Genomic DNA, 23,218 nt, shown 5'->3' with positions numbered 1-23,218 from the left:
TTTGAGCCCCCCATCAGGCTCTGCACTTACAACGCGGAACCTGCTTGGGACTCTCTGTCTTTCCCTCTCTGCCCCTCCCCTGCTCATGCGCTGTCTCTTTCAAAATAAATAAATAAACTTTAACAAAAAATGTTTTAAAAAAATAAAGTGAGAATACAATAGAAAAACAGTAGTTGCTTCTTGTCACGCCAGAAAGAGAAAGAAAGACATAATTGCCTACATTTACAAAAGAAGCAAATAGTAAGGAGGAAGAGTTATTCAGGGTCTAATAACCAGGAATTACAACCAAGATTCATGGGAACAAAATATTTATGCTGTGTGGCAGAGATGGCTTGTGGCCACAAACTATTTCTTCTTCCTCAGTGAAAAAAAGAATCCTGATTTTACTTGGGCAGCCATGAACTCAACCAAAGGATGTTATTTCCCAAACTCCCTTGCAGCTAGGTTTGGCAAGTGCTTAAGTTCTGATCAATCACCTATAAGCAAAGTGCTGAATGGAAGTGGACCTTCGGGTGGGGAAGGGGTGAGAGGAAGGGAAGAGCCGAAGGCTGCCCTCAAAAGTCTGCCTCAGCTTAAAGGCAGTTCTTTGCAGCCTTCTCCCTTCTGGAAAAAGGAGCTCCAGAGCCAACTCGGACCATGGGTTAAGATGGAACGTGCCCCGATGATGTAAAGCAAAAAGTTAAGAACTAAATCCCTAATAACTTCGTGGCACTGCTGTGTTTACTTAGAGCAGCTATCTCTGGACTTCCACATAAGAGAATCAACTCTTGTGCATTTATTGTCATTTGTCTTGTTGTTGTTGTTGTTGTTGTTGTTGTTGTTGTTGTTATATTCAGCTCTGTCAAAAACCTAACTGATTGAGATTAGCGGTTGGAGATAAATCAATAAATCAACGGCAGGGTCCACTCAGTGTGACAGAGCAGCACAGGCATCACTTAGGGGCTTGTTAGAAAAGCAAAGTCTAGGGGCACCTGGGTGGCTCAGTCAGTTAAACCGACTTCGGCTCAGGTCATGATCTTGCAGTTGCTGAGTTCAAGCCCCACATTGGGCTCTATGCTGACAGCTCACAGCCTGGAGCCTGCTTTGGAGTCTGTCTTCCTCTCTCTCTGCCCCTCCCCTACTTGTGCTCTCTCTAAAATGAATAAATGTTAAAAAAAAATTTTTTTTTTTTAAAGAAAGAGAAGCAGTCTCAGCTCCCCGCCCGCCCCCCCCCCCCCCCCACCACGCCCAGGCCTCCTGAATCAGAGTCCACATTTTAACAAGATCCCCCCCGGGTGACTTCTGTGCACAGTTGGAAAGTTTCAGTGGCACTAACATAGAGTAAATGCTCTTTGAAAAGCCAGACCAAACATCATGGATTTGAATGAACTGCTGGGCCATGTTCTTATTACCTAGATTTATATCCTGAAAAAATGACACTGAAAAATATGCCCTGATTTTGAATTCAGACATCAAACTACTTTCAAATGATAAGTTTCTGTTTTCAAATGATAAGTTTCTCAAATGCACTAAAGAAAAACAAATATAAAGGTTACAAAAGGTAAACACCTAAATTTGGGCTTTTTAAGAATATAATTCATAATAAGGTAGAGTCATGTACACATAATGATCAAGCTGCTGAAATTCAGAAACAGGAACTCTTTTGGCCATGTATTACACTAAAGTTTTTTTATACTCAATTTTAAGTTACTAACCACCATTTCTCTGACAAGTTTGGTTATGTCCTAGCTGCCCAACTGAAAATTTGTTTAGCTGTGCAGCATTTGAACCTGAAAATTATACTTTCAACATATACATTCAGTCTGGTAAATTTCTCCTCCACTCACCAAAATGACTCCCAGTAAGTGCAATTCTTTATTTATTTAAAAATTTTTTTTTCCAGTTTTATTTATTTTTGAGAGAGAGAGCATGAGATGGGGAGAGGCAGAGAGGGAGACACAGAACCCGAAGCAGGCTCCAGGCTCCAAGCTGTCAGCACAGAGCCCGACGCGGGACTCAAACTCACGGACCGTGAGATCATGACCTGAGCTGAAGTCCAAGGCCCAACCGACTTGAGCCACCCAGGCACCCCTGTAAGCCCAATTCTTTAAATGAGCGAGACGTTTTGAATCAGTAAGTCCAGGCAATTTTCAAATACTTTTTTAAGGCAGTATTTTAGATAAAATTTATATACAATAAAATGTCCAGATCTTAATTATACTACTGGATGAGTTTCACAGTCATATTCATCCATGTCACCACCACCCCAGTCAAGATATACGACATTCCCGTCACCCCAGAAAGTTCCCTTGAGCTGCTGTGCAGGCCTTCCCTGCCTCCACCTTCCACGCAGGGGTCAGCCTCTGTACGCTGGGCTTCTTGCTCTTAGTGGCCAGAAAATAGAGCCAAGAACGATTTTACAATTGACAGCTGATAAAGAACCACAGAGCTCTATGTTGCCTGCCCGCCCTTTTCCCAGGCTTTAGCCCTCTGGCAAAAGCTTGTCTAACACGTGGTAGAAAGGAGTAGAAAACACCTTGAGCTTGGTTCAATCAACAGCCTGAGCGTTGATACGGTTTGCTGAAACGTTGGCTATACTTGCTTGGATTCTCCATCTATTTTCTTTCGGTAGGTTTAAATAGGTATTCTTTTGGGAAACCCTCATTTCAAGTAGTGCCTCCTGCCCTCCCACATCTGATACCAAACAGAGCCAGAATGTAGACTGCTGTGCAGTTGAAAATACACAGTTTACTCTTTAAAACCTTTTGATTATGCCGTGTTATTGCTTAGGGTTGAAGGTGGGAGTTAGGTAAACCAAACATTGTTCTTTTACCGTAAACCAATATATTTAATTAAAAATTAGTGCACAGAGGGGGGACGTCTGGGCACTGTCTTCCTTCTTGGACTCAACTTCATCCATTTTTCAGTCGTTCGCGTTTCCCAATTTTAAGGAAACGGACGATGACATACACACAATCCTCCCAAACATTATGAGAAAGGCACTTTCAGGTTTTCGCACACTGCAAATGTAAGATGCCACTGATATTACATTTTAATTACAACCCCCGTAAGCAAGTCTTGATTGGTTGTATTAGCAAAACGAAAAGTATGAGACCACATACAGCACAGCTCCCGGTTACTCCTAACCCACAAGTCCGTATCCTGGAGAGTCACTGTGTCTCCCATCAAGGGCGCGTCGGCGGCGCCCGAGGGTCAGAGCTCTGGTTTGGGGGGCGCCGCTGCATACTTGGGGGCCAGTTCTGTGATCAGATCCACGTAGTCGGTTTTTTCCGCACAGGCTCTGCACTCCTCGCCCCAGCTGCGCAGTATCTGTTTCAGCTCCGCTACTCTCATCTTTGAGAGGTCCACTGATGCCAGGTCCAGCTGCTTTTCTAAACGACAGAAAGGGATGGGGGGTGGGGGGGAAAGCACAGTTTTTAAAAAACCAAAACAACTGTGAAACACCTAGAAAGGCCAGTGGTGTTACTTATCTTGGTGCCGACTACCCTTTGTTCCAAAGTGGGAAACACTTCCGATTTCTATGGAAACCAAGATCTACCTAAGGAAAATGTGTTATCTACAAAGCTAGTGGCATCATTTGCGTTCTATTAAACTTGCTCTCCAGGAAATTATAACTTGCTCCAAGACAGGGGCGTGGGTAGCTTTGCAGTATTTGCGACCACTCCATGGCTTCTCAAGATCGTAATTACTAAAACCACTGTGCTGCCTCCTAATTGTTCTTCCCCAGGAAAAAAGAAGGGGATTGATAAACTGCAATGCCTTGGGGTGGCCTTGAGTGTGGCCGATCGAAAGCCCTCCGTCGTAATTCACTAGAAAGTGACGGTTCACTTTCTGTACGAAGATATGTCTGCATTAAAACAGACGGGCACACCTATTACAAAGCACTGTCAAGAGTTTTTAAATACGAATGCAAAGAAACCAAAACACGTGAATAAAATTAAGAACATTCTCATTGATCTTTCATTGTTTCGGTTCTCTGCTTGAACTCACCTGGTCCTCTGCCCCTACTGGGATTACAAAATCATCACAGCATTCCTTTCCGGTCCTTTGGGATATACCCACTTCTCCCATGCTAGTGCCTTAGTGCCGGCCAATCTGGTTCCTTACCTTCTTGCTATCGACTCTTGTCAACAACTAACTCCTGGAGAAAGACTACTGTTTTCATTTACAGACTATCTGCAGAGAATGTCAAGAACTCAACTACTTCTCTATTGCCAAACTCAAAAAGAAAAAGAAAAAAAAAAAATAAGCTCATCTATGACATACTCATAATTTCCCCATCAGAAAGAGGAAATTCTTTCCTTCCAGCGGCAAATCCCCTTCCCCCTGCCCCATGACAGGCATGTGCTTGAACATGGATACAACATTTAAGCTTGCTTATTAAACAATTGGTAGCAGCACAGGAGTTTTACAGCTTGACTTCTCTTGAGTAGCCCTTTCCTTTTTCCCTGCATAATAAACACAGCATTTAAAAGCCTTTTAACAACCTAACATAGTGGTCAAGTGATTTATCAAAAATTTCCAGTAAGTGTGCTCAAGTGTAAAAGTGGGACTTTATACTTAGGAATTAATTTAACCAAGGAGGTGAAAGATCTATACACTGAAAACTACAGTACTTTGATGAAACAAATTAAAGTGGACACAAATGGAAAGACATCCCATGTTCATGGATCAGAAGATTAATATTGTTACAATGTCCATCCTACCCCAAGCCATCTACAGATTTAATGCAATCCCTGTCAAAATTCCACTGGCATTTTTCACAAAAAAAAAAGAAAGAAAGAAAGAAAGAAAAAAAAACCTCAATTTGTACGGAGACACTAAAGACCTAGATTAGCCAAAGCAATCCTCAGAAAGAAGAAAGCTGCAAGCATCACACTTCCTGATTCCAAACCATACTACAAAGCTATAATAAAGCAGGGTGGTACCGGCATAAAAGCAGACACATACACATACCACTGGAGTAGTATTGATGAGAGAGCATAAGGCAAGCTGAGGGCTGGGCACTACCTAACAATACCCCCTCCCCCCAGGTGGGATATGCGTGATATTCCTCAGGCACTCCTGGCTGCCCAAGAACAAAGGCAAAAAAAAAAAAAAAAAAAAAAGCCAGTGGTTAACTGATAGAGTTCACAGTCATGCGACACAGGACAGGAGTCTCCATCAGTTTATAGATGTCTTAGTAAATTACAAGAAAAAGGTAATCTTATCAATAGCTTAGCCTCCAGAAACGCATAGACTGACTCAGTTTCCTGGAGCATTAACATCACCCTCCCCTCCGCAGTGATATGGGGAACAAAGAAGAAGAAAATATAAATGACATTAAATTTCTTTATAACCTGCAGCCCATTGACAAATACTTGAAGCAAATACAGAGTAGAACATTTCTCCAGGAACTCCCTGCTGTCTTAATGTTAATGCCTTACTAGAGGGAAAATAACCTTAGCTTGACAATAGCAAAGCCTCAGGTATCTTAGGAGTCCTCTTTAGCATATCAACGTCTTTCTGGAGGCCTCCCTTTTGACTTTACCTCCCCCATCTTCATAGTATATAACCAGTCACTCTTCACAACCCCAATGCAGCTCTATCTGCCCACAGGTCCTGTCCCCATGCTTTAATAAAATCACCTTTTTGCACCAAAGATGTCTCAAGAATTCTTTCTGGGCCATTGGCTCCTGATCCCCACCATCACTCCAAAATCCCATCAGTATCAAAAGCCCAGAAATAAGCCCTTGCATATACGGTCAACTAAGATTTGACAAAGGAGCCAAGAATATGCAATGGGGAAAGAATAGTCTCTTCGATAAATGGTGTTTGGAAAACTGGATAACCACATGAAGAAAAATGAAACTGGACCCTTGGCTGTCACCACTCGTGAATATTAACTTGAAATGGATTGAAGAATTAAACATCAGATCTGAAACTATAAAAATCCTGGAAGAAAACCTAGGGAAAGTCTCCTTGATATCGGTCTTGGCAGCCATTTTTTGGATATGACACCAAAGCACAACAACAAAAGCAAAAATCAGTAAGTGGGACCATATCAAACTAAAAAGTTTCTGCACAGCCAAGAAGCCATCAACAAAATAAATAGCAAGTTACGGAATGAGAGAAAATATTTGAAAATCATATATGTGATAAGGGGTGACTATCCAAAATATATAAAGAACTCATACAACTCTACAGCAAAAAAAAATTTAAACAATCTGATCAAAAAAATTGGCAGAGGAACTGAATAGACATGGACAGTTTTCCCAAAGAAGACATACAAATGGCCAACAGGTACATGATAAGGTGCTCAACGTCACTAATCATAAGGGACATGCAGAACAACACTACAATGAGATTTCACCTCACACCTGTTAAAATGGCTGTCATCAAAAACCTAAGAGACAGCAAGTATTGGAAATGATTTGGAAAAAATCACCGTTGGTGGTAGTGTAAGTTAGTACAGTCACTATGGAAAATGATACGGTGGTTCCTTTAAAAATTAAAAGTAGAACTACCAAGTGATTCAGCAATCCCACTTCTAGGTATATATCAAAAGGAAATGAAAACAGGATATGAAAGAGAGATCTGCACTCTCATGTTCGTTGCAGCATTTTTCAGAGTAGCGAAGATATGGAAACAACCTAAGTGTCAATAGATGAATGGATAAAGAAGATGTGCTCTGTGTCTGTGTTTGATACAAACGTATATACATACAATGAAGTGTTATTCAGCCATGAGAAAAGAAATGCTGCTACTTGCAACAATATGAATGGACTTTGAGGACATTATGCTAGGTGAAATAAAACAGAGAAAGACAAATACTCTGTGGTATCACTTTGTATATACACAGAATGTCAAAAAGCCAGACTAACAGAAACAGAGAGTAGAATGGTGGTTACCAGGGGCTGGGGGGGGTGGGGGGTGGAGAAATTGGCCGAAGAGGCTGGCCAAAGGGTACAGACTCTGGGGATCTAAAATGTACATCGTGGTAATTATCTTAATAACATTGTATTATACACTTGAAAGTTACTAAGAGAGTGCATCTTAAATGTTCTCATTACAAAAAAGGTATGGTTATCGTAAGGCATGATGGAGGTGTTAGCTAACACAGTGGTGATACTGCAAGATGTAAGTGTTTCAAATCAACATGGTATGTGCCTTAAACTTACACAATGTTTATGTCAATTAAGTCTCAATAAATGTGGAAAAAATAAATAAAAATAAAATAATAAAAGCTGACATTTTCAAACCTTTTTTTATTTGGAGGGTCAGCTACACTCTGTGCTCCCGAGAACGCTTATATTTTTATAGTGATCCCCATTCTTAAAAAAAAAAAAGAGAGAGAGAGAGAGAGCTAGCAAAAACCTTCTTTCGGGTTAAAAACCAAATGACACCTTTCTAATTGAAAACATAATCCACTCTACACTTACCTTGTTTGTTAATTTCATGGCTGACTTAACAAAATACCTTTAAACATAGAAGCTTTGATAGCTCAAATATCCCACAATTCAAAGACCCTGTTCAATCTCAACTTTCCTGCCAACAATAAGCTGGGAAAGAGAATTTAGAACTAGTAGTCCAGTCAAAATAAATGATTGAAAAAATAAATAAATAAATGACTGAGGGGGAGAAAAAACTTTCTTGCTAGTGTCAGTAGTATCTTTGAGTTTTTCTAGAGAACTTGGCTTCTGGCATTAATTTTAAAACAGGAAAAACTCTGTAACCCTAAAACAGTAAGGAAAATGTTGATCCCAAAATTAAAGCTAGTTTATGGCTCCCCAAGGGCCTCTAGTGGCCATCACTGCCAAAACATTAGTAAGTATGTGTTTCTTCTCAATAATATCTGATTGATTTTTCTATTAGTCAAGGAGCCAAGTAGGATCCCTTGAATATAGCAGACATTGTTCAAAATACATCTGGCAAATGAAAGAATCAGCATAGTTTGTCCCTTCTGTGAATATTGTTTATATGGACTCAATGATTCCTGCCTTTACTTCATTACTTGGAAGCCAATAAAAATGGATGCCTTCCCCATAATCACTACCTTGGAGATGAGAGCCTGTCCTTGGCAAAAAAATTGAGAAATAGGTTGCCTTTGGTATCTTCCGACCTTAAACCTAGTTAAAGCCAGCTATGTTGCTATGGTGCATAGGCATATTACACAGCTATCTTGGAAAATAAGACTAAGGTAATTCAGAGTTGGATGCTAATTACTTAGGTAGTTTACAATACTACAGTGGATATGCAACATAAAAAAAATGACTTAAGCAAAAGAAATGAGTCTCGCCTGGTAGAATCTCAGGTGTTAAGGATAGACTAAGGGAGGGATGGCTTTTATCACACCTATTCAGTCTACCCAAAAGGCTGGCCCAGATACAAATCCTCAGTACTGTGTAAGAATAGATCTATATCTGTGGAATTCATAAGGCCAAGGATACTGTTTTAAATAGGACATCTTCTTCTGTTCTTCACTGTTTATTTTAGGCACCCTCGATAAGGTTACTTCATCAAGCAAAACCTGACTTGATGTGAATAACCTATTTCCTAAAATGTAAACCCGGCAGAATGGCAGACAAATCTAGGGGGACAAGCCATGGTCATATTTAAAACCACAAAGTCCTGACATCACCTTGGAATCGATGCAACGTTTTGCCTTAATAGCTTACCAAGAGCTAAATCACCATGAGTAGCTTCTCCCTTTACATTTTGAATTTTTCCTTGACAGACATAGTTGGCCTTGCCTTGGTGATGTAAGAGATTAAACGTTGCTATCTGGGTTGGCGGTTCTACCTAGTGCTGATTGCGCTTTACTCCTTTCTGTTTCCCCAAAGGAGCTCGGATGTCGCTAGGCACCATTCAGCAGCCCAGCGACCTACTGGCCAGTGGAGAATGCCTTCTCTTCCCACATTCACGTTTTAGAAACAGGGCCCTCGGTGTAGAGAATTGGCAATGCTTTGGACATAGTGGAAAAATACATTTGACTCCATTATACCATATTTCAGCTCACAGATCTGGCTGTCCATCTTCTTAAGCTTCTCACAAATCTTTGTTGCAGGCATATGCACGCTCATTGGGCGAGCCACCTCACTTAGGATCTTTGTGGCTGCATCTTTCGTCGCTCCCAGATAATAGCACTGACGGAGAACAAAGATAATTTAGTGTCGCTGGGTGACGGAAAAAAGTTAATATAGTTCAGAGAAGTGAGAGAGAGGTTAACCTAGTTTTCATGGCCCAGCTATTAAATTTTAACCCCTGCTGACTAAGACACCAGAAAACAAATGATTCCATCCCCGTGATCATGTTAATTAGAAGTGCCCTGCGATTCACACGATGCTCAAAGACTAATAAGGGCTGACACTTGCTAAGTGTTTTCTCTGTGTCAGGTGCTGCTGCTCTCACTGCTCTCGGGGCTTTAAAGGTCTTAACTTAGTGAATTCTCACAACAATCCTGTGAAGTAAGTACTATAATTATCTCCATTTTACACCCAAGCCAACTGAAGGTCACCCAGCTGGCAAGCAGAAGAGACAGAATGGAAAAATCTACCATTTTGGCTCTAGAGTCCATACCCTTCCCCATCATGCTATGCTGCCTTCCCAGCTGCCCAACTTAAGCACTTTCATTTAAAAATATGAAACTTAATGGTACAAATAAATGCTGAGAGGTTTACAATGTGTCAGTGGTGAACAGTCAATAATGCAGATTTAACTGACAAATTGAACACGAAAATTCTAGGCGAAATGGATTGGCCTACAATTATCTGTAGTGAAGTGAAACACTATGTTGAAATAAGTCATCTTTGGATACTCAGAAAACACCATTATAAAATAATATAAAGAATTAGTTATGAATGATGTTATAAAAATGTTTTGATAGGTTTCACTAATAGTCTTTTTTTTTCAATTTTTTTAAATGTTTTTATTTATTTTTGAAGGAGAGAGAGAGAGACAGAGCATGAGCAGGGGAGGAACAGAGAGGGAGGGAGACACAGAATCCGAAGCAGGCTCCAGGCTCCGAGCTGTCAGCACAGAGCCTGACACGGGGCTCGAAGCCACAAACTGTGAGACCATGACCTGAGCCGAAGTTGGGCGCCCAACCGACTGAGCCACCCAGGCACCCCTGTAATAGTCTTGATAAGAAAGAGAAAGTCTACCCACTCAACCCAGGACAGAAATTTGTCATTAGGAATTTGTGTGAATTTACTTAAAACGTGGAACTGGTTGCCTATGGTTTACTCAGAAAGCAAAATGAAACCAGATAGGTTCTAGATGAAAATACATGAGTACACTTCACTGGAAGACCAATTTCTGCTTGCTATCTACAGTGAACATCCTTGAGGCAAGCATCTAAGCAGGAGACATGAAGACTAAGATGAGAAACGAAGCCATTAACACTTTTCTTCAAGCATAAGGGAAAAATGAACGGTGAAAATGTACCATACCAGGCGGTTTTCTTTTCCTTTGACATCCAAGCAAAAGCTGACCAATTCCTTTTCTATGGTGTCCAGGGAAAAGTTGACTCCTCTGGCTATCAGGGAGTTATAGAATCGGTTCAGGAACTCTTTACATACTAGAAGAATCAAAGAAATTATGTATTTATGTTTAATATAACTATTACCACACCTATGTGGGTGTCCCACTCATCAAATAAAAAAGTTAAATATGATTCAACACATTATGGCAATGGATTCAAATTATAAGTAAGAATGGTTTGGGGCCAGGGGCACCTTGGTGGCTCAGTCAGTTAAGTGTCTGGATTTTGCCTCAGGTCATGATCTCATACTTCATGGAATCAAGCACCACTCTCAGCACAGAGCCTGCTTGGGATTCTCTCTCTTCCTCTCTCTGCCCCTCCTCTGTTTGTGTGCTCTCTTTCTCTCAAAATAAATAAATAACCATTAAAAAAAAAAAGAATGGTTTGGGGCCTATAGTTATTAGTATTGGGCCTTGAATAATACTTATTGAATCAATCAATAAATGAATCAATCTTTGGAATCAAGTTGAACCTAAAATGAGAATTTTCCCTCAAAATTTAACCCTTAAAGAAAATATAGCTTTATGTAGGATATGATGCTTGGGACAGCTTTGTTTAAAGCACAGAGGAAAACCTGAATACATATCTTATATGAAACCCCTTGGTTGTCTGCATGTCTGTATGTTCTATCATCATGGACCTACATGAGACTCCAAACTGAACAATCATATTCAATCTCAGCATCCAGAGCCAGTGAAGGGGTGGAGGGAGCTGAGAAGTGGCACAGGCAACAACAACAACCGTACTCAAGGTTGTACTTAACAGGTGTTAGCACTGTTCGAGTGTATATTATTAACCCATTCAAGTCTCACAACAAAGTGTGGATATAATTGCATTACTATCCCTATTTTACAGATGAGATAGCTGAGTCAAAGAGTGGTCAGTTAACTTGCCTAATAAGTGCTAGAGAGGGAATGAAATCCCTGCTCATCTGACCTGGGCCCTACACACTTAGCCAGTAGGTACCTCTGCCCTAGGAGGAAGCTGCTTTCCATGTGGCTTTCTCAGATGGGGCAAGTGTCTGGTCCAAGTAGGAAAGAAGAAAATGGAGGCCAGAAGCTTATGCTGAAAAACAGTGGCACTAGATTTAGAAAGAACTCTAGAGAGGGGTGCCTGGGTGGCTCAGCCGGTTGAGCGTCCAACTTCAACTCAGGTCATGGTTTTGCAGTTTGTGAGTTCAAGCTCCGCGTCGGGCTCTGTGCTAACAAACAACTCAGAGCCTGGAGCCTGCTTCAGATTCTGTATCTCTCTCTCTCTCTCCCCCTCCCCTGCTCATTCTCTACCTCTCTCTGTCTCAAAAATAAATAAATGTTAAAAAAGAAAACTTAAAAAAAAAAAAGAGAATTCTAGAGAAACATACTAAGGAAGAGTGGAGAGTGCTAAGGCCCTGGGTGCTCTCTATCCCACTCTTGATTCATGGTATTAACAAAAACCAGGTAATGTGCTCCGTCCCCCATCCCTAATAATCAAGTGTCTGATTATCTAGCGGTCTGGTAAATGAGGCAAGATCTACCGATCACCCTAATATACAAACTAGACACCTAGTGTAGTTTAAACTATTGCATTTGATTAAGTTAATTTATTTAATAAATATTTATTGAGGATCCTATGTACAAAGCACTTTAAGAGCCCCGCTAAAAGATAAAATGCAGGAAGAAGGAGGCAAAATCCAGAAAGGAGAAACACATCACAAGAAGTAATGTGAGAAAAGAGAATGGCAAGTGGGAGAAAAATCTAAATCAAGATTAACTATGTAAACAATAATAATGAACACGTAGGGGTATAAACATAGGGTAAAATCCAAATGCAGGACAATCCCAACACATAAGATGGAAAATAAAGGAGAATTCATGTGAAACTTCCTAAGATCCTTTACCACCCAGGAAGAGGGTAGAGAAACATTCTTGTTAACTCATAATAATTTTTAGCCAACTAATCATGTTAACAATGTAAGGGTAATAACTAAAAGTATAAGTAATATAAAGATTACTTTCAGATCAGTATTGGTGCAGGGCATGGGGAAGGATTGTTAAAACATTTATCAGTCCACTAGAAGGCAGGAAAGAGAAAGAAAAGAAAGAAAGAAAGAAAGAAAGAAAGAAAGAAAGAAAGAAAGAAAGAAAGAAAGAAAGGAAAGGAAGGAAGAGAGAAAGAAGCACAATAAGTTTTTAAACACTCACAAAATTAAGTAGGAGAAATACATCCAAATATATCACTGATTACAATAAGTATGAATGTATTAAACTCTCCTTTATAGAACAGGATTTTTCAGGGGCGCTTGGGTGGCGCAGTCGGTTAAGCGTCCGACTTCAGCCAGGTCACGATCTCGCGGTCCGGGAGTTCGAGCCCCGCGTCGGGCTCTGGGCTGATGGCTCAGAGCCTGGAGCCTGTTTCCGATTCTGTGTCTCCCTCTCTCTCTGCCCCTCCCCCGTTCATGCTCTGTCTCTCTCTGTCCCAAAAGTGAATAAACGTTGAAAAAAAAATTTTTTTTTAAAAAAGAACAGGATTTTTCAGAGTAAAACTATTAAAAATTCAATTATATGCTGAATATAAGAGTCACGTAAAAAGTATGAGGCTACAGCAAAGAGTTTGAAAAAACAAAAAACAACAAAATTGAAGAAACTTTAAAAATAAAAAGATATGCCTGAAAAAGGCTAACCAAAATCTACTTTAGCTCTGTAAAGCACTTTTTGAGAATAACAACAGTCACTACTAATCAGAAAATGAAGCACTTACCAGAAATACCAAAAAAAAAAAAAAAAGTTCTGAACTAATGAACAGCCAATAACATAGCCTAATAATATAGAAAATCCTTATAGAATTATAAGAAGAAATTGACAAATTCACAATAAAAATAGATGGTTGAACACTCTCTCAGCAATTATTTGATCAAATCGACCAAAAGTTAATAAGACATTAAACATTTGAGCACTATTCACGAATTTGACCCTATAACATATAGAATTCTTCTCCCCCAAATTAGAGAAATTCTTATTAAGAAAATATGCAATATTCACATTAATTTGCCAGGTAGTAAGCCAAAAAGCAGGTCTCAACAAGTACCAAAAACTCTGTACCAAGCAGGCCACCTTCCCTGAATATAATTAGAAATCAGTAACAAAAATAACATGATACAACTCAGTGTCCATCCTCTTGTATGCCTGGAAATTTTTTAAATACACACTTCTAACTAACCCATGGGTCAAAGAAAAAGTAGTGATAGGAATGTCCAATTTTTAGTACTTAATTCCAATAAAAAGGCTGTATATAAAACTTAAGGACTATAGTTAAGTCAGTACTTCTAAGGAAATTCATAATATAAAGTATGTATCGTTCAGTAAAAAAAATGGAAAATTAATGAGTAAGCATTCAACTTAAGTTTTTAAAAGAAAACCAAACCAATAGACTACCTGATGTAGTTAACATGTTCAGAGATGATTTTCAGTTCTATCAGGAAAAAAAAATGTGAAGATAAATTAATGATTGAAATAAAAATTATTCAAAGAAAAATTGAGGCTAGTTTCAATTCAAGGGGAGAAAGATGTTCATGAAAGATGAAATCCTGGTGCACTAGATAACTCACCTGTGAATGATATTTACATGGGCACAACAATATAAACCCTGAGATTTATTTGTATCCAAAATGGTGATATAAATGTATGTAAAATGGGGGCACTTGGGTGGTTCAGTCGGTTAAGTATCCAACTCTTAATTTCAGCTCAGGTCATGATCTCATGGTTTGTGGGATTGAGCCCTGAATCAAGCTCCTCACTGACAGCACAGAGCCTCCTTGGGATTCTCTCTCTCTCTCCCTCTGGCCTCTCCCACCCACCATTTCTCTCTCTCTCTCTCTCTCTCTCTCTCAAAATAAATGAACATTTAAAAAATGTATATAAAATGGGGGAATGGGTGTGCAGGAGACAGATGTGGGTGGGTATAATAGATCTAAAACTTCATTTTCCATAGGTAACTAAAACTGCAAACCTGAAAAAGAACACTTTGAGCAGTTTAGTTAGATTAATAAAGATATGTGTCAGGGACATCTGGGTGGCTCAATCTGTTAAGCATCTGACTCTTGATCTCAGCTCAGGTCATGATCTCACAGTTTGTGAGTTCGAGCCCCATGTCAGGACAGAGCCTGCTTGGGATTCTCTTTCTCCCTCTCTTCTGCCCCTCCCCCGCCCCAACTAAATAAATAAACTTTAAAAAATAAAAAATAATAAAATTAGAATAGTAATGCAATTTATTATATGATCATCTCAATAGATGTGTATGTGTTTGATTAAATCCAGTTTTGGCTCATGATTAAAGTATGACACATACAGACACATAGCAAACTCAGACTAGAAAAAAACTGCATTAAGTTGACAAAGTATGTCCACAAAAACTCTACAGCAAGTGTCCTACTTAGCAATAAAATGATCCTTTATCAACACTTGTATTCAATATAGAACTGGATGTCTTAGCTCACAGAACAAATGTTTATTTAGAAAGGAAAAAAATTTTATCATTTGCAAATTATATGATTGTCTCTGTAGAAAAACATTCTTAATAAGGAGAACATTATGCAAAATTGCTGAATTTCAGAGTGATAAGAAGACATGATGAGGAAACTGCAAATTTAAAATAACGTATAATTTACAATCATGATAAAAATTCTAGTGTAACCAGGAATAAATTTAATGAAATGTATCAAAGCTTTAGGGGAAAAATTACAAAACTTGATCAAAACTTTAAAGTAGACCTCAGAGGAGAAGATAAAGCCTTGTTGTTCATGGATGGAAAGATTCAATATTATGGAGGATAATCATTTTTTTAATGTTTATTTATTTGGAGAGAGAGAGAGAGAGCACACGCACACCAGCAGGGAAGGGGCAGAGAGAGAGGGAGAGAGAGGGAGAGAGAGAATCCCAAGCTCCATGCTCAGCAAGGAGCCCAATGCAGGGCTCAATCTCACAGCCACAAGATCATGACCTGAGCCGAAATCAAGAATCAGATGCTCCACCAACTGAGCCACCCAGGCGCCCTTAGAGGATAATTATTTTTAAATAAATCTGTACATTTCACGTTATTCCAGTCAAAACCCCAATAGGACTTTTATAGATTTGACAACCTGGTCCAAAAATACATACGAAGAAACAAGAGGAAATCAAAGCCAAGAAGTGTTTGAAGAAGAAAAAAGGGGGGAGTTGGTGGAGTAGACGTTATCAGATATCAAGATTCATTTCTAGAGCTACAGCACTGAAAACACTGTGGGAATGGCACAGAAACAGACCAAGAGAATTAGTATAGAAACAGATGCACAAATAGAGTCTAGAAACAAATAGACACCTTTAGAGGAGGTTGGTATAGGATGGAAGTGATGCTAAAAATCAATGGATGGAAAAAATGGACTAGTCAATAAATGATACTAAGAAAACTTACTGCGGAAAAAGATAAGACTTAGATCTCTACCTAAAACGACACACGAACCTGAACCCCAGGTGAATGAATAGAGATTTATATGGGAAGAGCAACACTACAAAACCTCTAGAAGAAAAACCAGGGAAGCATCTTCATGACATTAGCATGGAGAAAGATTTCTTAAAGGTCCCAAAACACAGATCATACATTTGGTGACAGCAAAATTGAACACTTTTGTAATGCCAAAAAAATCATAAACAAAAGATAAGACAGGCCACCAGCTGGAGGAAGATATTTACAACTTCTGTAACTGACTAAAGATTAATATCTAGAAGACATGAAAAATCCCTGTGGTCGTATTCTTAGGTCCAGTCATTACCAATGAGTATAACCTCTATAATCTCAGCTGAAACGTCCCGTTGTCTGACCATCACCTCCTATCCTCCCAGCTCATGTCCTCTAACACCCAACACCCACCCACACATACAATCCATTGATTTTTCCGCCTTGTCACCACGCTTCCTTACCCAGCTTAGGTTCTATGTTCAACAGTGTAATTGCTCCTTTGCACACAAATTCAACTCCCTTGCGTCTCCCTCCCTTGCTGTATGCACCCAGCAAAACCCCAACCCTGGTTCAAACCATCTCTCCACCCAGTCTGTACCTATGCTGGCTGCACGTGGCTGGAGGAAATAACACAGTGGTGCCCACTGGTCTTGCTTTAAATTCATGACCACTACCTTCCAGTGAGCCATCAGAGCTACTCAACAACCCTACTCCATTGACCATTCTCACACTACATCCCACACCCCAAGGGATGATTGCAAAGCTTCTCTCTCCTCAAACCTTGTCTGATACCTCCACTCCCACCTCATGATCCTACATCCTATTTCTGTGAGAGGACAAAAGCAACAGGAGGGAACTCTCCTGCTTCTGCCACCACACCTACCACACCTGTCCTTGCATGTTCTATCTTAATTCTGTGAATGAACTTTGCCAAACCTGCTACTTGCGAAGGAGATCCTATCAACTCCCTGCTCCTGCATTCTGGCCTCTCCCTCCGGTCTCCTTTCCCATTGGCCCACGACATGCTGTTACTTCTCACATCTTAGAAACAACAAAAAACTCTCCCAACACCACATCCCCCATCACCACCAAATACCACCCGATTCCCCCACTTGTCTTTAACAAAAACGCTTAAAGAGTGTTTGTGGTTTCCAAGTCTCTCCTCTCTTCCTCTCCCTGACACTCCCCACACCTAGTTGAAAGTCAATGAGTTATAAAAGGTTTGTTGTGAACAACAGAGTCCTTGACCTCCCCTTCATACTTGATTATTTCTTTGCTGCTTATTTTGTCCTGCATGACACTTAGAGTCACTTGAAATGTATTTGTGGAGATTATTTGAGACCAAAAATGAAGATGCCTTATGTCCATAAAGGGATTGTGTTCATATTTATCAGGCTTAGGAGCCACTAGCTGGGGAATACTTTAAATGGATAGCTTGATAATTTTTTGGACCCCTGATGTGAATTTTTTAAATGTTTACTTATTTTTGAAACACAAAGAGAGCGCAAGCAGGGGAGGGGCAGAGAGAGACGGAAACACAGAATCCGAAGCAGGCTCCATGCTCCAAGCTATCAGCACAGAGACTGACATGGGGCTCGAAACCCCGAACCACGAGATCATGAGTTAAGCCGAAGTCAGACGCTTAACCGACTGAACCATCCATGTGAATTTTAGCTGTAAACCCAACGGAGAACATCTTGTGATTATAATCTCTCAGAAATATATTTATTCCTTTCTTCTCTTCTGGTCAGTGTCAAGGAAATTTTCCTTACAGTCTCTGTGGGCAGGGATGGGTTAGATTTATTGTTTGTCTGAGGGAGTAACGCTTTGGGAACCCCAGATTAACAGAGAAGAACATCCCAGTAGACTCCCCCTTTAAAACAAGTCTTGGGCTTTGACTTCTGTCCTCCTCATACCAAAGATTAGCTTTACTTTGGCCAGTGTCATCCAGGCAAAATGACCATAAACTCCGTTTACCATTCAGGATTGCTTCTTCCCCTTTAATTTTGCCCTAGCAAGTCTTTTTTATCTTGTCAGCTCTTGGTTCCTTTATGATATTTTTATATTTTCTCCTGCATTGTTAGAATTTCTTGGCCAGAGGATTGCTATAATCTGACCCACTGAATTCCCAACATTCTAACCAGATTCTTTAAAAATATAAGTCAAATTATGCTACTGCATCCACTCAAAACCTTCTTATGGTTTTCCATATCACTCAGAGTCTAATCCAGTCTTAAGATCGTCCCGCGGGCCCTGATGACCCGACTTTCTACTGCTTCTCACCCCTCAGCTTCTGTCACCTCTCCCACTGACGCCATATTGCTCTGTCCTCAGTGAAGCACTTAATTGGATGTGAGGCATGTATTTTTTGGGTGAATAAAAGAGCTCCTGCATATCTGTAAGAAAAACACAGTCCAGTAGGGAAAAGTTAAGTTGGAAATGCATATAACTTATCACCCAGCAATTCTTGTTCTATGACCTAGAGAAATCATCACATATGTGCTCAGGGAGACATGTATAAGAATATTCAGAGCACCGTTGCTTAAAATTATGTAAAAGTGGGAAGCACCTAACAGAACCTCAGACAGAGAATAGTTACACAAACTGTATTTCACTCAAAAAGTGGAATTCTAGAGACAAGTTAAAAAGAATGAACCACATCTATAGTTATTAATGTACATAACTGCCCCAAAATAATGTCGAGTGAAAAAAGTTGCAGATAAGTATGTACAATGTACAATCATATACATGTAAGATCACAAAAAATTATAGATTATTTGTGGATACATACATTTATAGTAAAAGCTCTTTAAAAATGGGAAAGAAAGTCACATTAAGTTCAGAACAGACATTTCTCCTGGAAAGGATGGAAAGAAAACGGTAGCTAAAGCTATTGTATTTTATTTTTTTAAAGACAGAGAATGGTAGCAAATGTAGCGAAATATTAACATTTAATCAATCTAGATACTAAGTATATGTTATATAAAATGTTTTCTGTATGCTTGAAATATTTCTGAATTTATGTTAAAAACTCACCACAATATCTTTGACTCTCACAAAAATCCCCAACACGCTCAATACAGTATCTGGTAATATCGGGACACCTGTGTGGCTCAGTCGATTAAGCATCCCACTTCAGCTCAGGTCGTGATCTCACAGTTCATGAGTTTGAACCCTGCATCAGGCTCTGTGCTGACAGCTCGGAGCCTGGAGCCTGCTTCAAATTCTGTGTTTCCCTCTCTGGCTGCTTCTCTCCCGTTCATGCTCTGTCTCTCTCTCTCTCAAAAATAAATAAACATTAAAAAATTTTTTAATTATTAAAAACATTTGGTAGTATTAATGAAATTGAATTTAGAATTTTAAAGTGTCATCACAGATCAATTAAGCAATTATCAGTCAGGGCCCAAAAGGAAAAAACAGTATTTTAAAAATCGCATAATGCCACCTGCAGGAAAAGAGCTACAATTTTTTCAGAAAGATAATGATAAATGTTTAGAGTCAGTTTAGTGGAATAATTAAACTACCAGTGGGCTAGAAACATTATTTTCAACAGTTCCATCCACACCTTCTAAAACTGAAGTCAATCCCACATTATTTGCTTGATTTGGGAGGGGAAAAAATTAAAAAGACACCAGATTAGTCTTGGTGCAAGGCTAAGGGAGAATTACTATCTACAAACATAACACATGTTATGAGGAGTTAAGAGTTTTAAGAATAGCCAGAACTTCCTAAATAATTTGTATACAACTTCATTGTTCCAATTTTATTTGTAAAATTTCCTTAAATAATTTAGTTCCCAACACCACACCAGAAAGGAGTATAGGTAGTAATTCAGTGCATGGGGCTCGGAAGCCAGACCCGCTGGGTCCAAATCCTGGCTTTACTAATAACTAGCTGTGTGGCTTTGGGTCTTTCACGGTTGAATCATCTGACAATCTCATTGCCATTCCTATGAAGGTCATCAGTCTTTTTTCTCTGGCTGTGTTTGAGATTTTCTCTTTTTTTCCTTCTTTCTCTCCCAATGATTCATTTGGAGACAATTTCTTCAATCTTCTTACTAATTCTTTTATCAGCTATATTTCATCTGCTGTTAATCCCTTCGATTTCTAGTTGTAGATGTTTAATCTGGTATTTTTCCAAATATGGGTGGACATTTTAAATAGTCTTTTACCCTTTATTCATATGTTCAGTCCCTTCCTTTCTTTAAACATCATAAATGTATTTTCTATTCTGTGCCTGGTAATTCCAGTACCTGAAGCCTTTCCACTAATCTTTGCGTTGTGTCTCCCACTCGTCTCCACTTTTCTGAATGTGAGCTTTATTTTTTAGACTTTGACTCTCAGAATTATTTGCAGACTGGGCTAAAGGTGGATTCCTACAGGTAAGAGCAACATCTGCCGATGCCTGCTTAACATCCCTTTAAAGTAAAATTTCAGTTTGAGATGCTTCAGACTACTCAGGTTGTGTGCATTTGGGCCTCCATGCATTTGCAGGCTATGTTGTGATTATGAGTTATCTGGACACATTTTTGTTTTCCCTTCTGGTACAAAGTTCAAGAACCACAAGTCCTTTTAGTCTCTAATGATGGGGGTAGAGTTGTGGTTATTTCCAGGTCACCTTTTAAAATGAAGGTCTAACTCTTTGGGGTTCCAAATGAATTGGGGGAGAACCTACTATTACATTCCTACCTTGGGAAGGTCCTGGGCTTTGTCTTCATTCTCTTTATTTTACCAAAGCCATGAAAACCTAAATTAAGATTGTCTAGGTAACAAATGCCCTCATGGCAAAAGCCATCTTTCTGCTCCTTTTCCTTCTTTTAGTTTCCACTTCCACCTTGGCTTTGGCCTCTGGGTATGCCTTACTAAGGTACACTTAAAAAATATTTTTACATTTTTATTTTATCCAGTGTTTTCAGCTAGAGGAACAGTCATGTTCTCTTTTAGAGCTTGAAGTCCTACTTGTTCTTAATGCTGTTAATAGGAACAGAACATTAAATATAACAGCCTCTCATTCATGTTTTTAACAAATATTCATTGAGCAATTATTAAGTACCAGACGGTGGTCTAGGCTGTTGAAAAACAAAGTCCTTACCCTCAAGGATTACATTCTGGGGGAATAAATAAAAGTATCTTGTGGCTGCGAAGAAAAAGAAACATGGTAATGAGGATAGAGGGTGACAAAGTCATACTATTATCCTAAATGGGATGGCCAAAGAAAACCTCTTAGATAAACTATTTGAGCAGAGACCTTAGTTAAGAAAGGGAGAGAAAAAATTAGTGGACTGCCTGGGGTAGAACTCTCCAGGCAGGGCAGTGCAAAGGCTTTACTGCAGGAGTGACCTGGGTGGGTCCAAGAACAGTCAGGGCACCAGACTGGTGGAAGCAGACTGAGCAAGAGGGGCAAAGACAATAGAAAATAAGGTCTAGGGGCGCCTGGGTGGCGCAGTCGGTTAAGCGTCCGACTTCAGCCAGGTCACGATCTCGCGGTCCGGGAGTTCGAGCCCCGCATCAGGCTCTGGGCTGATGGCTCAGAGCCTGGAGCCTGTCTCCGATTCTGTGTCTCCCTCTCTCTCTGCCCCTCCCCCGTTCATGCTCTGTCTCTCTCTGTCCCAAAAATAAATAAACGTTGAAAAAAAAAAAAAATTAAAAAAAAAGAAAATAAGGTCTAGTCAGACACACAATAATCACAATATGCTTTAATAAATCCAGGAAAGATGGCATAAGCTTCACATTTAATAAGTCCAGATGCTCTGGCTTATCTGAAATGTTTTCAGGTAGACACTCCAGAAATCAAATTGGTAAGTAATCAAATCAGTTGTTAATGTCTCACAAATTCTGCTTTAAATGTACAGGACACAGTTATAAGAGATCTTTAAGCAAAATTATAACCTAGCTGAACAATTATCTACATCTATACAAAGTTTTAAAATAACATCGTGTAGATATTTTAAATTTCTGAAGAGAAGTTTAATTATTGCAGGGCCGACATAAAACTGGACTCCAACCCTTAAGACTTCATTAAGTTACTATACAAACTACGGTCATCCAGTATTCAGTGTATACTGTGACCCTATAATTTCCTGGTAAGTAGGGATAGAGGTCCAAGGTCATAAACGAGTGAGGAGGATATACACTTATATAAATTATTTCAGTGAATGAAAAATGGAAGTGTTACAGTAGACCCGAAGCAAGGGGCTAGCATAGCTAGCAAAGCTATTATCTTTGATCTTGTTAACCACCCTCTGAAGTAGGTATTAGCGCTCTGATTTTGCAAGGGAGAGGCATGGGGGGCGGGGGGGCGGGGGGTGCAACCTAGATTCACGTGTTCAGACTGCAAGTGCACAGCTGAGGTTCTGCCAACAGAAAAGGAATCATTGCTGGGTATTCCTCTTAAGGAGTTAATGTACTCCTTTGTAAAGCAACTTTTCTCTGTAAAGCCCTAAACAAACGTTAGTTATGTTCTCTGGTTTAAGCCACCTCAACTCAATTACAGACAATTTAGCGTTTTATTTTTCTTTTGGGAATCAGACATTTAAATTTGAAAGACATCTGTGCAGGGAGAGGCCAGTCGCGCCCGTCAGCTGCAGCAGAATCAATGCAGCGTCAGGGTCTTCGGAAGCTAGGGGGTCTGCACAAGATCTAATCCAAATCCAAACCCTCCACCTTTGACCGCAGTTCAATAACCTCAAAACCAGAACGCGGCCTCAAGGTATCACTGGGCCAGGATCGAAGTTTTGCCTAGGCTTGGGAGAAGGCGATGGGAAACCAGGAACTGGGCCTACATTTCCGGAGTTAAATGTTATTTATAGCCCAGGCCGGGAGAAGCCAAAGCCGACAACAGCTGCGCTGCAGCGCGGTGCCACCGCCATGCAAGCAGGTCTCACACCGCTCACCTTCACAGTCGGCCCCGGCCTCCTGGCCCAGCACCGGCCCCAGGTTAGAGACCCAAAGCCCGGCATAAAAGGCCACCATCGCGGCTGGGCCCGCGCACCGCATGCTGAGCCAGCCGCTCCAAACGCCTCGCCACCTGCGTCCACCAACAGCCACGCTGCTGTCGGCCCGGGCTGTTACAGGACGCAGAAGAGCCCGGCTAGTGGTTGGGAAAAAAATCTGCCCAGAGTTACTAGGACAAGTGACGCAACTCAATCGGCAGTTTCCATTGGCTTCCAGGAAAGGGCCTAGAAAGAGTCCGCGCCCCTTCCAGGCCCTCCCTCACTGGAGCATGCGC

General features: G+C 40.2%; 1 protein-coding gene across 1 annotated transcript; it reads right to left on the bottom strand.

The window, feature by feature from the left end:
• Positions 1 to 2,707: 2,707 nt before the first annotated feature.
• Positions 2,708 to 23,172, bottom strand: CDNF (cerebral dopamine neurotrophic factor). The gene is made up of 4 exons (XM_025930753.2): positions 22,884 to 23,172; positions 10,431 to 10,558; positions 8,984 to 9,125; positions 2,708 to 3,371 (listed from the first exon to the last, which is right to left on the bottom strand). Exons 1-4 carry the CDS (start codon positions 22,984 to 22,986, stop codon positions 3,193 to 3,195), a joined length of 552 nt encoding a protein of 183 aa, XP_025786538.2. The 5' UTR covers positions 22,987 to 23,172; the 3' UTR covers positions 2,708 to 3,192.
• Between the last annotated feature and the right edge of the window lie 46 nt (positions 23,173 to 23,218).

This window comes from Puma concolor, chromosome B4 (genome assembly GCF_028749965.1).
Source record: "Puma concolor isolate L17-30 chromosome B4, mPumCon1.1.hap2, whole genome shotgun sequence".
Taxonomy (NCBI): domain Eukaryota; kingdom Metazoa; phylum Chordata; class Mammalia; order Carnivora; family Felidae; genus Puma; species Puma concolor.
The sequence above is the reverse complement of the archived record's forward strand: the minus strand, read 5'-3'. Positions and strand labels throughout refer to the sequence as shown.

What these genes read in the sequence shown, in the direction of transcription:
- CDNF (XM_025930753.2), bottom strand. Translation starts at nt 22,986, where the DNA reads ATGCGGTGCGCGGGCCCAGCCGCGATGGTGGCCTTTTATGCCGGGCTT. An exon ending in GGCCGGGGCCGACTGTGAAG is followed by an intron (nt 10,559 to 22,883) that starts GTGAGCGGTGTG and finishes TGATTCTTCTAG; the next exon opens with TATGTAAAGAGTTCCTGAAC. An exon ending in AAGGAAAAGAAAACCGCCTG is followed by an intron (nt 9,126 to 10,430) that starts GTATGGTACATT and finishes GTTCTCCGTCAG; the next exon opens with TGCTATTATCTGGGAGCGAC.